This window comes from Benincasa hispida, chromosome 12, assembly GCF_027475165.1.
Source record: "Benincasa hispida cultivar pf3 chromosome 12, pf3_genome.v1.1, whole genome shotgun sequence".
Classification (NCBI taxonomy): domain Eukaryota; kingdom Viridiplantae; phylum Streptophyta; class Magnoliopsida; order Cucurbitales; family Cucurbitaceae; genus Benincasa; species Benincasa hispida.
The window spans coordinates 15,704,844-15,720,650 of NC_143489.1; the positions used below are offsets into that span (position 1 = coordinate 15,704,844).

A 15,807-nucleotide genomic window follows, 5' to 3' on the forward strand; every position below is an offset into this window, starting at 1 on the left:
ACACTTCGTCCAATTCTTATACAAGTGATTGTACACAACTAGAATTGAGCCAAAAAGGACAAAAGATTGTACTCTGCGGCTTGACTCAATTCCTTTCATCTCAATTATCGCTTTCATTCTTTCATCTGATTAAGTATTGCTTTTGTAAAGACAATCTGCTTCTTTATAAATTCATATATTTGATTTATCACGCATTACCATTGTTTATTTCTTGTTTATGTTGGATGCATCTATACTTCATGCAAAATTACATCTCCAACGCTTAAGCCAACTTGATCAATTGGTAAAAGAATCTTTAGCTTAGACTATCCGAGAGAATAAATAAGCCAACATCAAGGTAGAACGCATAGTACATCTAGAGATAGACTTACTACTGTTTTACTGCATCCTGTGTTTGACGCATGCATCATAGAGATAGGTTTTGTATGTTATTCGCATTGAGAAGTGTCGAATAAGAGTCTAACACATAAAAAAAGATAAGCAAGCCATCTCATTCACATCACATTCTCGTGTACATTCATCTTAGATCGACGCATACCACTTACATTAAAATCCATTTCCACACGAGTCATTATTCTCTACTAAACCCGTTTGTATCTTCTTGCACACATACAACACCTTAGTGTAAATAACACATTTCTTCATACATTTAGGAAATCCCTACAACAGCTACAACGCAAGGTCTGCGTTAGCTTAAACTGAATCCCTGAGTTCGACCCTGAACTTACCAGGAACCTAAATTGGATTTATACTTGGGTCTGATTTAGGAAAACTTGAACGTCAATAGAGGAGTGACACGCGTTCTGTTGTACATCTCTAACGCACCAACGCGTTACGAATATATCAACGCATCATTCATACTTATAACTTAATTTTTCCAAATTATTTTATACAATACACTCCTAGCTCAAATCACGATAGCAACGAACACTTCCACACATAAACAAGATGATCGCATACCACCGTATCCTACTTCTGGACGCATGCGATGTGACCGCATACTTTCATATCCTATCGATAACGTGCATACGCTGTGGAAGAGCAAATAGAGCTTATCTCTAAGCCTCTATTCTTGCCTATGCGATCCAATCTGACTCTCTCAAGCCTAGATTTGGTTTTTAGACTACTCTCTCAAGTATGCCTAAATGATGAATGATGTGCTCATAAGACAAGGTAGTCACATAAACATGGTTGACATAAGATTATTTCTATCTCTAGGAACACTGCTTATTTTGCTTAATACGTTCCACCACTTACCCTTCCGAGTAGTTAGCTACCGCTAATAAGCTCATAGACAAGCATTGCTACACCATCATACTAAGCAAATAGGATTTTCTCACAATACTCATGCAACGCACACCTCTCGGTGGTTTGCTACTTGCTTCATATGTCTATGCCGCATTATTGAGTATGCGATACTCTAGCAATCTTACTTAGTCTTTGCAGAGAAAGTAAAGGGTGATAAGAAAATGAAGATGGACTCTAAGGAAATAAAGAAATGCATTGATCACAAAATGTATTAATCTCTTAACCCACAATGTAATACAATACAGAGATAGAAGCGATATGGAGGTTCAGATGGGCAATGTCTTACTTCCATCAGATGAGTGTCAAGGCTACCGGTGGTGCCATGGATGGGCGGTGGGGTAGTCTCTCTCGAGATCTATCTCCGACGGAGCTTCGGTCGTCACTCGGAATGGTAGAAGGAATGAAGAACTCTCAAGACTATTTTCTCACGCTTTCGTCTGGATCACAAGGGTCTGCTCGAAGGTAGAAGCTCGGATGCCTTCAGGCAGAAAACCCTGGATGCCTTGAAGTTGGGCTCTAAGGCTTCTATTTATAAAGCTTGATCGCCGATAACATTAATGGTCCTTTTCTGAATTTCTTCTGCTAATGGCATGATGGACCTGCTCTGAATCTCTACTTCTAACGGCGTGGTAGGTGAAATATCCACATCAACCTTTGGTACTCCTAAGGTATGCGTTCATGCTTGATTTCTAAAGTACCAGTGTATTCCACCACCCTTGCGTTCATCCCTCGATTACGATTATTACTCTGTAGCCGCAACCTCTATGCAATGGACGCATAAAGTTAATGGCCGCAACATCTATGCATCGAACGTATGCAATCGCCTCTGCGATGGTGAGATTCGCCGCATGTGATCGATTCCTGTGATAGCTACAAAAATAGAAATTTTGACGCAAAATAACGCATAGTAGTGGGTTAGCCGAGATTTTCATTGCTGATCGACGCAAGCTCACTTTCTCATGAATTTATAGTACAATCACCGCATATTCTACTTAACAGCCCTCATAATTCTAAATAAAATGACTATAATAACATAGATTTCTACCCGTCGTTAGTCAGCGATACTACTAAGGCATCATTGTGAGGCTGGTGTAGATTTTCCACGTCTTCCTCAGAAAAGCTAATAACCTGACCTACCACAGCAGTAGAACATACTTCTTGGGCTCTCAAAGACAACTGGGCTTCCCGCGCTCTATTTTTTCGCTTTCTTCTAGAATCGTCCCCAGTCGGTCCACCCATAATCTTATTGATTTCTCTAGTTGGAGTCGACGTATGATCTTTTCTACTTCGAGCCGTTTTACTTTGACTACCATTCTGGTCTCTACTCTCTCCCACACATTCCTTCAGTTGTCCCTCGTTGAATTAAAGTTTCTATGGCTTCCTTGAGGTCAAAGCATTCTATGGTGGTATGGCCATGGTCCCGATGGAAGAGACAATATTTATCTATGGCTTCTTTGAGGTCAAAGCATTCGATGTGACCACGCCTTCAGCTTTGCTGGCCATTTCAACATTTCTTTATCTTGAATCTCTATTAAAATCTGCTCCATAGGAACTACTGCAGGAGTGTAATGTTCAAACTTGCTGGGTGGCAAGCCTTTTTGGGCTATTTTTTTCCGGTGCCATAGGTCGCTCTTTCATCCTTCGCTTCTTGTTCCTATGTCGATCTTCCTCTTCTTGGCCTCTTGATCTTTGGTGGTCCAAACGGATGGTCTTCTCTTCTTAACCACCTCTTGAGCGAAGAAGATCCCCGACATTCATGTACTTCTGTGCCCTAGAAAGAAGTTCGACATAGGTTGTAGCGACTTTCTTGCCTAAGGACCATAGGAACTTCTCATCTCTTAGGCTCGTTACGATGCCTGTCAGGGTAGCACTGTCAGTATAACCTTTGATCTGTAAAGCTTCATTATTAAATCTTGTGACATATTCTCTCAGGGATTCAATCATTCCCTACTTTATGGTGAGGATATGAGTGAGAGGTTTTCTCTGATCTTGACCTCCTAGGAACTGAGTAATGAATGTTCTTGCTAGTTCTCAGAATGAAGCTATCGACCTCCTTTTTAGCTTTCTAAACCATTTTCGAGTTGGTCCTGCCAGGTAAACGAGAACGCCCTACACTTGATAGAGTCTCAAACTCCATGGAGTTCCATCCATGACTGAATCGTATCCAGATGCTCCACTGGATCCTTCGATCCTATTGGGTTTGATGCTCTAAATCTTGTAGGGTTCTATAGTTTATAAATGTTATGTACAAACTCATTGTTTATTTAATAAAATATATGATATTATTTCATTTTTATTGCATTAATCACAAACCAATAAACTAAATTCCATGGTTATCTTGTAATTAAAACATGTATGTAGAGACACCCGGATGGATCATGTTTTAAGTGATAAAGTAAATGTTCTCTAGTAGATAGGTAAAACTAGATACCTTATCCTGGTGTCACTACGAGTATGGCTCGCTTTGTAGATGTTATAATTCTTGTAAAGTGTTACAAATGATCTGGTCCTAATTATTTATGTGGAGACATGTAAGCAGGGATATTCTATACAAAGGAGTTTGTATAAGACCGGACCACGAAATGAGTAGTCTCATTACATAACACCATTCTTAATAGAGACTTCCAATTCATCAAGATGATCATAGGTAACACGACCCAAATCCTGAGTGAGTTGTGAACTTCTGTTTATGAAGGCGGTCCTTTGATTTGTATGGGTGAGAGTGGCCAGATCGTTGACTCAAATGCCTACAATTTTGAGGATTCGTCTGATTTGGGAGCTGGGAACATAGCTACACAAGACAAAATTCACTCCGAAACATAGCTACACAAGACAAAATTCACTCCTTCCCCAATGTTGGGGAAAGTAGATAAATTGCTCCCTTAAGTGCTGATTTTAGGGCTTGAACATTATAGCACCGTACCCTTTTCTGGCTCGAGAGGGTTAGTCATAGTGGGACTATGATTTATTGTCCATTAGAGGAATCAGTGGTACTTAAGGAATTAGATGTAACTATAGGGGCAAAATGGTAATTTGGCCCAACTGTACTTACGAACAATTTATGAAGGTTCGTTGTACTATGGATTGATTATATCCAATGGACATAGAAATATATCTATAATGTGAAGAGTGCAGTTGTCGATCTTTAGTGGAGTGTCTGACGGTTAACGGATGGTGAATAATTAAATTAAAGAGTTTAATTAATTATTCACGAACTGTTGGAGCTTCAAGCTACAGGTCCATGAGATGAGGTCCCCTCGGTAGCTCATCGGATTTTATGAGAATCAAGTTTTGGATTAATTTGAATTCTTCAAATTAATGAGGGAATTAATTATATATGATATAATCAAGTTTATGTAATTGTATATGATATAATTACTATAATGTATTTGATACATTATAATATGAAAGAACTTACGAGAGAAATTAAATGTTTGAATATAATGCAAATGTTAATTATATGAATTAGATTCATATAACTAAAATTTAATGTAAATATGATTTATATTAAATACTATAAAAGAGAGAAAAGAAACTATAGATTATATATTGTTTGTGATATAATTTCAAACTATGTGTAATATGTTATATATGATTACATAATATATAATAAATTGGTTATTATATATGTTATAATTTTAATTGTGAATTACAATTATTTATTAATTATTTTATTATTAAATAAAATTTTAATTATTTAATTTAAATTAGTCAAGGGAGGGGGAGTTGTCTTTTTCTCTCCACCACTCGCGTAAGAAGTGGTGGAAGTCTTTCTTTCTTAAACCTGCAAAAGGAAAAAAAAAAAAAAGACAGAAAGAAGGTTGTTCTCTCTAAGTTTTTTTCTGAGATCTTTGTTTTCCCAAGTTTTTTTTCTCTCAAATCCTTCCTTCTCCCTCAATCCCAACTCTAGAGCCCACACCTCTTAGATTCTCACCAGAGAATACCGAGGAATCCTTTGTGTTAGTGTTCGAGGGATTCGTTTGAAGAACATCTTCAAGGGTAAGTTTTCCTAAATCTTTTTTATTTGATTTTTTTGGCATGTTGTATGTTTTAATTTTTTCCCCAAATGCATGTGCTGTAAAATTATTTCTAAAAAATGATTGAAAATTGGGATGATCTGCTTCCATTGTGGTCTCCTTCACAAGGGTTCCTTCAATTGGTATCAGAGCTAAGTTTGATCCTAAATTCCCCTTTTTTAAAAAAAATTTATTTTATAGTGATGGCGGGTGTTTTTGATATGTTGCATTCTATTTAAATTCATGTGATGAATGACTATTATTGAATGTGGTTTGATTGATGGATGTTTTCCGGATAGGGCATAGATTTACAACATTGTTTTCTTTACAATTTGGTTATAAGGGCCTACGTTTTTGGGGCAAATAATTGCTATTGAGTTTGTATCATTTGTATATCGAGTCGTTTGTGTTGTTCTTGGAGGTTTTTTGGCGTTTTGGGACTGAATTTGGACGTCGAAACGAAGGAGATCAATGTTGTGTAGTAGCAGACTGCATTGTAGCGTTGCGACGTTGTGCCCTAGCATTGCAACGCTCCGAGTAACGGATGGAGAAATTTCTCCGTAGCGTCGCGATGCTAGGCACAACGTCGCAACGTTGCGATGCGGAGAAATTCTCTCGTTCGCTCATGGTTCGTCCAGTTCGAGTGGTGTGAGGGCGGTTTGGTTGGCGGTTGGACTAGTTCACGACTTGGTTCGAGCGGTTCAAGGTTCGGTTCATTTGTATCGAACCAGATGGCTTATATTAATGTAATAGTTAACCCATTTTTTTTAGTGTCCTATCCCTGTCCATCAATCTTTAGTTTTTACATATACATGTGATGTATGTTTTATTTCAATATATGTTATATGGTATATCACATAGATTTAAAAATCCCACCATAGGTTATGCATTTATCATCATGCATCATTTCATATTATAAGGATTATAATATTAGAATATGCATGATTTAAATTATATAGCATGCTCATGCATCATATAGTATAATTGTTAATATATAAATGCATGCATTAATAACATATACATGCATCATATATATTATAAGTGTTATAATATAAAGTATGAATGTATATTTTCTTTAAAGAATTTATTAATATCCTTCATTACTTTATTATTGTAATTGTTATATATATATTAGCAATGAAATTGAGTTTGCATGAAGCATGACATTACCTTAGGTTAATTTATAATTCTTATGATTAACTAATGTATGTCAAGCATGCAATGAATGAATTTTAATAGTTTCATTTATTTATAATTATTATAATTAAAATCAATAATAAAGAGTTGCATGCAAACCCTAGTTTATAATCATTTTTAAAAATATTTTAAAATGTGACTGAAATAGACCTAAGATCACATTTCTAATGAGATTAGAAATTGAACTAAAGTTTCATGCATCACCTCGTGGGTGTCCCCCTAAAAGATGGCAGTTTTGCATGACGCTTTATTCAACCTCTAAAAATGGATAGGGTTGCTTTAGTTTCATGTCCCAATTGGTTTTTCCCTACGGTTGGCTCACTAGGGCAGAACTCTAGGACCTAAAATGAGGGGTCACACTTACAAGAATTGTTAAGCTAGTTTTGGATTGAACAATGGTGACTAATAGTGACAGTAACAAGGAGTTGTTATGTCTATTGGTTGAGAATATCTCATTTCAATGAAGGGATACTTGATCACCTTATGATGACTTTTCTACTGTCTCATTGAAACATCATTGCAAAATTAGATGTCACTTAGGGTACATTAGAATTTTGCTAAAATCGATAGGTTGTTTAAATGATTAATGCAAAATAAACTAATTTGAAAATAGTTTGTCATTTTCAGCAATTTATATAATGAATACCGCTACACTAAACTTGCTCGTCGTCGATAAGTTAACTGGCGAAAATTATGCTACTTGGAAAACCACGATCAACACGATTTTAATAATCGATGATCTTCGTTTTGTCCTAATGAAGGATAGTCCTCCCGTTCCTACTCAAAATGCTCATCAAAATGTTCAAGAGGCATATGAGAACTGGACAAGGGTGAACGAGAAGGTCCGAGCGTATGTCTTGGCCAGTCTTATCGAAGTCTTGGCCAAGAAACATGAGCCCATGCTCACAGCCCGTGAGATCATGGAGTTCCTGAGGGGAATGTTCAGACAACCGTCTGCGTAACTCGAGCACAATGCTCTTAAAGAAATCTTCAATACCCGTATGCAAGAATGTATCTGTTCGAGAATATGTTCTCAATATGATGGTTCACTTCAATGTGGGGGAGATGAACGAGTCTACCATCGATGAAGCCAGCTAGGTTAGCTTCATATTGGAATCTTTACCTGAAAGTTTCCTCCATTTCCGTAACAATGTTGTTATTAATAGAATTGACTACAACTTGACCACTCTACTCAACGAGCTGCATACTTTTCAGTCCCTGTATAAAAACAAGGACCAAAAAGGTGAGACAGATGTCTTTTAAGAAGATCTACAGAGGTTCGACCTCTGGAACTAAGTCTGTACCTTCTTCCTCTGGCACCAAAAAGTGGAAGAAGAAGAGAGATGGGAAAGGGAAAGCTAACCCTTCAGGTGTACACAAGAAGGCATGAGGCCACCCAAGGCTACGAAGGGAATTTGTTTCCATTGGAACCAAGATGGTCATTAGAAAAGGAACTGTCCTAAATACTTGGTAGAAAAGAAGAAGATCAAATGAGGTAAATGTGATTTACTTGTTCTGGAAACCTGCTTAGCGGAGAATGATGATTTTGGCTGGATTATTGACTCTGGGCCACGTTTATTGTTCATTTTAGGAAATTAGTTTCTGGTGGCAACTAGAAGCTGGTTAGATGACGATGCGGGTTGGAATTGGACACGTCGTCTCGGCTATGGCAATGGGAGGAATTCGATTGACTTTACAGAATAAATTTCTTATATTATATAATGTTTATATGGTTCCTGATTTGAAAAGGAACCTTGTTTCTGTAAAGTGTTTGTTAGAACAATCTTTTGTAATCAACCTTTTTGTTAATAAAGTGTTTATTTCCAAAAATGATGTTGATGTTTGTTCTATTAAATTGGAAAATGACCTTTATGTGCTAAGATCATTAGCTACTAAGACCCTCCATAGCATTGAAATGTTTAGGACTGCAGTAACTCGAAATAAAAGACTTACAATTTCTCCAAAAAAAAAAAATGTCCAACTTTGGGACCTAAGATTAGGTCACATAAATCTCAATAGGATCGAAAGGTTAGTAAAGAATGGACTTCTAAGTGAGTTAGAAGAAAATTCTTTACCAGTATATGAGTCATGTCTTGAAGACAAAATGACAAAAAGACCTTTTACTGGAAAAGGTCATAAGCCAAAAAACCTCTCAAGTTCGTACATTCAGACCTTTGTGGTCCGATGAATATCAAGGCTAAATAAGGTTATGATTATTTCATCACTTTTACTGATGATTGTTCCAGATATGGGTACATTTACTTAATGCAACATAAGTCTGAATCTTTTGAAAAGTTCAAAGAATTCAAGGCTGATGTGGAAAATACATTACACAAAACGATTAAAATATTTCGATCTGATCAAGGTGGAGAGTTTATGAATCTATCTTTCTAGAACTATTTGATAGAACATGGAATAGTATCCCAACTCTCAACACCTGGTACACCTCAATAGAATGGTGTATCAGAAAGGAGAAATCGAACATTGTTGGATATGGTTCGATCTATGATGAGTTACGCTTCCTTACTTGACTCGTTTTGGGGTTATGCAGTAGAGACTGCAACGTATATCTCGAACTGTGTTCCATCCAAGAGTGTTGCTAGAACACCTTTGGAATTATGGAATGGTCGTATAGTTAGTTTACGTCATTTCAGAATCTGGGGTTGCCCAGCACACGTGCTTGAGGCAAATCCTAAGAAATTAGAACCACGTTCAAGATTATACCTATTTGTAGGCTACCCCAAAGTAACGAGACGTGGTCTTTTCTTTGATCCAAAAGAGAATAAGGTGTTTGTATCGACAAACAGCATTTTTTTGGAAGAAAACCACATAAGGGAGCACAAGCCACGTAGCAAAATCGTGTTGAATGAAATTTTCGAAGAAACTACTAAATCTTCCACAAGAGTTGTTGAAAAACCCATTACCTCAACAAGAGTTGTTGAAGTATGATCACCTAGTAAGTCAAATCCACCTCAAGTGTTGAAGGAACCTCGACGTAGTGGGAGGGTTACAAAACCCCCTGTTCGCTATATGGGTTTAACAAAAATCCTGACCATGGTAGCTAATGGTGAAGTTGAGGATCCATTGTCTTACAAGAAGGCAATGGAGGATGTTGACAGGGATGATTGAATCAAAGCAGTGGATCTTGAAATGAAGTCTACATACTTCAATTCAGTATGGGATTTTATAGACCAACCTGATGGGGTTAAACCTATAGGTTGCAAATGGATCTACAAGAGGAAACAGGGTGTTGATGGGAAGGTACAAACCTTCAATGCTAGATTAGTGGTAAAGGGTTATACCCAAGTTGAGGGAGTCGACTATGAGAGAACTTTCTCACCTGTTGCCATGCTTAAATCTATTTGGATACTCCTGTTCATTGCCTCATACTATGATTATGAGATTTGGCAAATAGACGTCAAGGTTGCCTTTCTGAATGACAATCTTGGGGAGACCATTTACATGGTGCAGCCCGAGGGATTCATAACCCAAGGTCAAGAGCAAAAGGTTTGCAAGCTTAATCGGTCCATTTGTGGACTGAAACAAACATCTCGATCTTGGAACATAAGTTTTGATACAATGATCAAATCTTATGGCTTTGGTCAAAACGTTGATGAGCCTTGTGTTTACAAAAAAACCATCAACAGTTCAATAGTTTTTTTAGTATTATATGTAGATGATAACCTACTCATTAGGAATGATATAGGTTTACTGACTAAGGTTAAGAATTGGCTAGCGACCCAATTCCAAATGAAAAATTTGAGAGAGACTCAATTTATTCTAGGTATTTAGATCTTTAGGGATCGAAAGAACAAAGTGTTAGCTCTGTTTCAAGCGTCGTATATTGACAAGATACTTGTCAAATATCCGATGCAGAACTCTAAGAGGGGCTTATTGCCTTTAGGGCACGAAGTTACATTGTCTAAGGAATAGTGTCCTAAGACACTCGAGAGATTGAGAAAATGAGACGGATCCCATATGCATCAATTGTTGGCAGCCTGATGTATGTGATGTTATGTACTAGACTTGACATCAGCTATGTAGTGGGGATAGTTAGTAGATATCAATCTAATCCAGGATTAGATCACTGAACCATCGTTGAGAATATGCTCAAGTATTTGCGGAGAACAAAGGACTACATGCTCGTGTATAGTTCAAAGGATTTAATCCTTATAGGATACACTGAATCTGATTTTCATATTGATAAGGATTTTAGGAAATCCACACTAGGATCGGTGTTCACTCTTAACGAAGGAGCCGTAGTCTGGAGAAGGACCAAGTAAAGGTGCATCGTTGTCTCCACCATGAAGGTTGAGTATGTAGTGGCTTGTGAAGCTGCTAAGGAAGCTGTATGGCTTAGAAAGTTCTTGACTGATCAGGAAGTCGTTCTAGACATGTTGAAGCCCATCACACTTTATTGTGATAATAGTGGTATTGTGGCTAATTTTCAAGAGCCTAGAAGTCACAAGTGCGAGAAACATATAGAGCGGAAGTATCATCTCATCTGAGAGGTTGTGTATCACAGAGACGTGATCATCACACAGATAGCTTCGGAACACAAAATTGTTGATCCGTTTACAAAGGCCCTTACAGCTAAGGTGTTTAAGGGTCACCTATAAAGTATGAGTCTATGTAGGTGACCCTTAAACACCTTAGCTGTAAGGTCCATGATTTGGCTCAGGTTCTGACCTGAGCTATCTACTTTGGCAGCTAAAGTCGCATATTTCAGAGCTGGCTAATTTTCGATCAGAATCATCCCTATCAGTTGGGAGATTCTCTTTGTTCACGTTGTTGCTCATGGTTCGCACACAAAATGTGGTGATAGGGCTAAAAGAGTTTGCTACTTCTCCCCACAAACGATGCTAACTGTTGATACCAAAAATAGCACCAAATGATAAATTTGTATTTGCTTTTGAGGAGAATAACTTGTTATCCCGCAAAAATGTGAATATAACTAACACCAGTGTAGTGTTGAGCCAAATTCACTCTGACGCTCAAGTTAGAATCGAGTTTGAATTTGATTCTACCAGTAAAAACTTGTGTGAGTTAAAAAAAAAAACATACCTCTTGAATTATATAGGTCGTCCATGTGATAACTGAAGCTAGCTTGCCTCTTCGACTTCTAAGCTATTACTAATCATTGATTCATTGATTTTCCCACCTGAATCATCACTATTCGGACAGTTACACATTTCAATCCTTGACGTGCTCGACTTTTGGGTTGAATTATGACTATTGATTCACCAGTCGTTACTCTCAATGTAATCATACTTCTTTAATACTACAATAATTGAGTTACATAAATGGAAATGGGTAAATTACCAGCCTTCAGATTAACTATCTTAAAATAAGCTTTTAAATGCTAAATCTTAACGCATGCACGGGGACAATTTCATCTTTAAAATCTAATGCATGGTTAAAAGGCCATGCAAAACTCTCTACCTCAATCGGACTAGTCCAATTGAGGGTGAATATGAGTTGTGGGGTTGGCATGTTTGTTTCACTTAAAACGTGTATATTAACAAGTATATCTTATAATAATCAACATTCAATCAGTAATTTATTTTAAAGTAAAACATGTGTGTTTCATTTTATAAGCATGATATTCCAAGTGTATCAATTCTAAACATATGTGGTTTTGCCCTTTTTCTTCTCATATGTATATTGTTTCAAACATCAAATTTCATATTAAAACTAACAAATCAAAATTTCCTAATTCAATTCTAAATTTCTAAATTTCAAATCTTTCAAATTCTCCAATCTCATATCCAGCTACGCCAAATAACTATTTTATCGATTATCTCCATTGTGGCTCCAAACATAAAAAAGAAACTGCATAATAATTAGCTATGAAGCACAGATACTTCATGTGAGATAAATAATCCGTATTAGACACACATTAGATATCAATACTTCCAGATACTTCCTGGATACATGTCTGACACGCGATTTGACGTAGTTATGCGTACCTTTTTTTTAAAGAAAAAAAATAAACAACTCGTCTAATATTTCTAAATCTAAAACTAGACAGTCTATTTAAAAAACTCACTACTTGAGGCCAAAACTAAAAGAAAAAGAAAAATAAAAGGCCAAACCCTAGAATTATCTAATCTTCATCTCCAAATTTGAGTCCCCACAAAGTCCACCAAAATATAATCCACTTAAATATCTCCGACAATTCAACAAAGAATTTATTCGTTTATCTTCATATTTCTCCCTCTAATCTTCTTCTTCTTCCCTAGTCAATACGAGTCACTTTTCTATTGTATTTTATTGACCATTTTCCTTCAACATCTTAGATGTTACTTTTTATATTGTATTACAATGTTTGTAATGTATTTTGTATTATTGTCATTAAATTGTATGTTAAATTTATCTATACCCCAGATTTTTTAAGAAAAATAAAACGTATTTTCAATGTATCAATATCCTAATCTTTTAGAAATCGACGTATCGTCGTATCCTATCGTATCTATATCTCGTATTTGTATCTGTGTCTGTGCTTCATAGATAATTAGATAGCAGTAATAAAGTAATCAGGATCAAATAGAAATTAGATAACAATCAAATAACAATTGGTATCACTGATTGCTATTTGATTGTCGTAATCAGACAACGATCAGGTAACAATTAGTATCATTGACAATTTGACAATCATTATCACATAACAATCTATATAATTGATAACAAGTATTAGATAGTAATTAGACAACAATCAAATAGCAATTGATATTATTGACAATAAAAAATATTCAATATCTAATAACAATCAAACAACCATTAGATAACAAATTAGTAATTAGATAACAATCAATATAAAATAGCAATCAAACAGTAATCAAACAATAATCACTATCATTGATAATTAATATATCATATAGTAATTAGATAACAATCATATAATAATAAAAATCAAATGAAAACAAGATAACAATTAAATAACAATCACATAGAAACCAGATAACAATCAAATTTCAGGTGAGTCAATCATGACTGCACGGATGAGATTTGTCATGTTTGCAAAAAAGCACAAACTAGTGAAACGCTTCAAATTTTCAATTGTTTTTTTATTAAAGTTGCAATTGCCCCTTATTTAATATATCCGACGCTATTTAAAGCCAAAATTACATCAAATAGGTGATATTAAGTTATACCATCTTTTTATAGTCTACCGGCTACCGAGTCCTCCCATCATAGTTGTACGTATTATTTTTAAAAATAATGTATATAAATTTTGCCCCCCACTGGCATCGTCTCGCGCTAAATTTCTGGGTCCATATCATTTCCACGGCTCGACGTTGAAGTGCTAGAGCTCTATAAATAGGACGTAACTGGCGCCCGCTAAAGAGATTGTTTGAAGTTTGAATAGAGTTCAGCGAGAGAGAAAATGGAAGACGATGCAGGCGAGAGATCGAGCTTCGTTATCGGTCTAATAGAGAACAGAGCTAAGGAGGTATGTTTCTGCAATTCCTCACGATCGCTTGTATCATTCGTTTTCTGAGAAAATACGGAAGTTGAAAGGAAAACAATTCCTACATTTTCTTATTCTGCCTTTAGTTTAAGCATTTCGTGATTCTGGAAACAAGAACAATGAGTAATCTGAGAGTTCCTTGATGCAACGTTTTATAAAGAAATGACGTGGTAATTCTACGGCCAAATTATTCTGCGCCATCTCCTAAAACTAGAATATACAGTCCGCGTATGATGAATTTATATGTACCAATGCTCTTTGTGCATTTCATTTAGCTTAAATGCCTTTGCATGAACTGATTGAGTAATGAAATGATGATTTATGCTGCTGAGATATGCAATTTGGAGCTTGTTTTGCGGTTCAGTAGATCATTCTTTTGCTTAAATTGGAGTGCTTCATTCTCTAACATGGGCACGAGTCTGAGAGATAGAATTTACTTCATTTTACCATATAAAAAATTGTCACGATTGTATGTCCTAACTGCTTGCCGAAGATTAGGCTTCGGCTACCAACATCGGATAATAGCTTAATGGACATCAATCTCCGTACAGGTTGGAGTTGCTGCATTTGACTTGAGGTCAGCTTCACTTCATCTTTCTCAATATATAGAGACCAGCAGCTCGTACCAGAATACAAAAACTTTGCTACATTTCTATGATCCAATGGTTATACTTGTTCCTCCAAACAAGCTCGCACCTGATGGCATGGTTGGAGTTTCTGTTTTGGCTGATAGATTTTTTGCTACAGTGAAGAAGGTTCAGCTTAAATTGCTTGCCTGTGGAGATTGCTTGCCTTTATAGAGAAACTTAAATTGAATTTGAAACTCTGTAGGTTGTAATGGCTCGTGCTTGCTTTGATGACACAAAGGTTTTTTCCTCTGTCTCTTTTCTTTTAAAGTTTTGTTTGATGGTTACTGTATTGGATGCTGTTCTTTTATCAGTGTGCTTAGAACATATCTTGGTCGAACTTTACAGGGTGCTGTTCTGATTAAGAATCTGGCAGCCAAGGAGCCTTCAGCTCTTGGTTTAGAAACTTATTACAAACAGTACTATCTCTGCCTGGCTGCTGCTGCTGCTAGCATTAAGTGGTATTATCTGTATCGGTTTTCTACTATTTTGATATGAGAACTATTGGTTAGGTTAATTTGGTAACAAATAAGAAGGGAGGGAAAGTGTCAGTCTTATGATGCTAATATTTTCTTTAGAGAATTCTTGTCGAGCATTGGCAATATTTTGTTGGGAGTATTCTTGTTGGCTTGAATGCTGAGCTTTCACTAATGAACCAGCTTCTTGATGCTCAGGATTGAAGCAGAGAAGGGGATAATCGTGACCAATCACTCTTTATTGGTAAATTTGCCTCTCTGAGATGGTAGTAGAAATGAACAGAATTCAATGGTTTAAACTTTCTCCTGATGCTTGAATGAGATTCACTATATGAAAAATAATCTCACAATAACCAATATTACTGAGCTAATAAGTCAAGTTTCTGTAGTTCTGTAAGATGGTTACTCAACTTATCTACCTCATCTTGGTATGTGTATAAGATTTCTGACCTAAGATTGGGAAATTAATTATTTAATTTTATTGTCCTTTCTTTCCATCTTGGTTGAGTAAATAAAGAAGCTACACCTTATTTCTTACGTTATTCTCTTCTTTACAGATGTTAGTCAGTCAAATTTATTATATTATTCAAAATATGGGTACTCCAGTAGGCATTCTTTGCTTTTCATTTTCAACATTACTTTACAAAGAAATTTATTTTCCCTATAGCTTTTTTGATTGGTGAAGCTCTGATGCTCCATACGTGTAGGATTAC

The 15,807-nt window shown here is 36.2% G+C and overlaps 1 protein-coding gene across 2 annotated transcripts in view; it reads left to right on the plus strand.

The window, feature by feature from the left end:
• The first annotated feature begins 13,803 nt into the window (after positions 1 to 13,803).
• MSH4 (MUTS-like protein 4) overlaps positions 13,804 to 15,807 on the plus strand; it is a 33,389-nt gene continuing 31,385 nt past the window's right edge. For both annotated transcript variants that reach the window (XM_039051134.2, XM_039051135.2), the window contains exons 1-5: positions 13,804 to 13,974; positions 14,544 to 14,747; positions 14,824 to 14,859; positions 14,967 to 15,079; positions 15,293 to 15,338. In XM_039051134.2, coding sequence (XP_038907062.1) covers positions 13,909 to 13,974; positions 14,544 to 14,747; positions 14,824 to 14,859; positions 14,967 to 15,079; positions 15,293 to 15,338 — 465 coding nt within the window. In that variant the 5' untranslated portion in view covers positions 13,804 to 13,908. The remainder of the gene's footprint in view (positions 13,975 to 14,543; positions 14,748 to 14,823; positions 14,860 to 14,966; positions 15,080 to 15,292; positions 15,339 to 15,807) is intronic.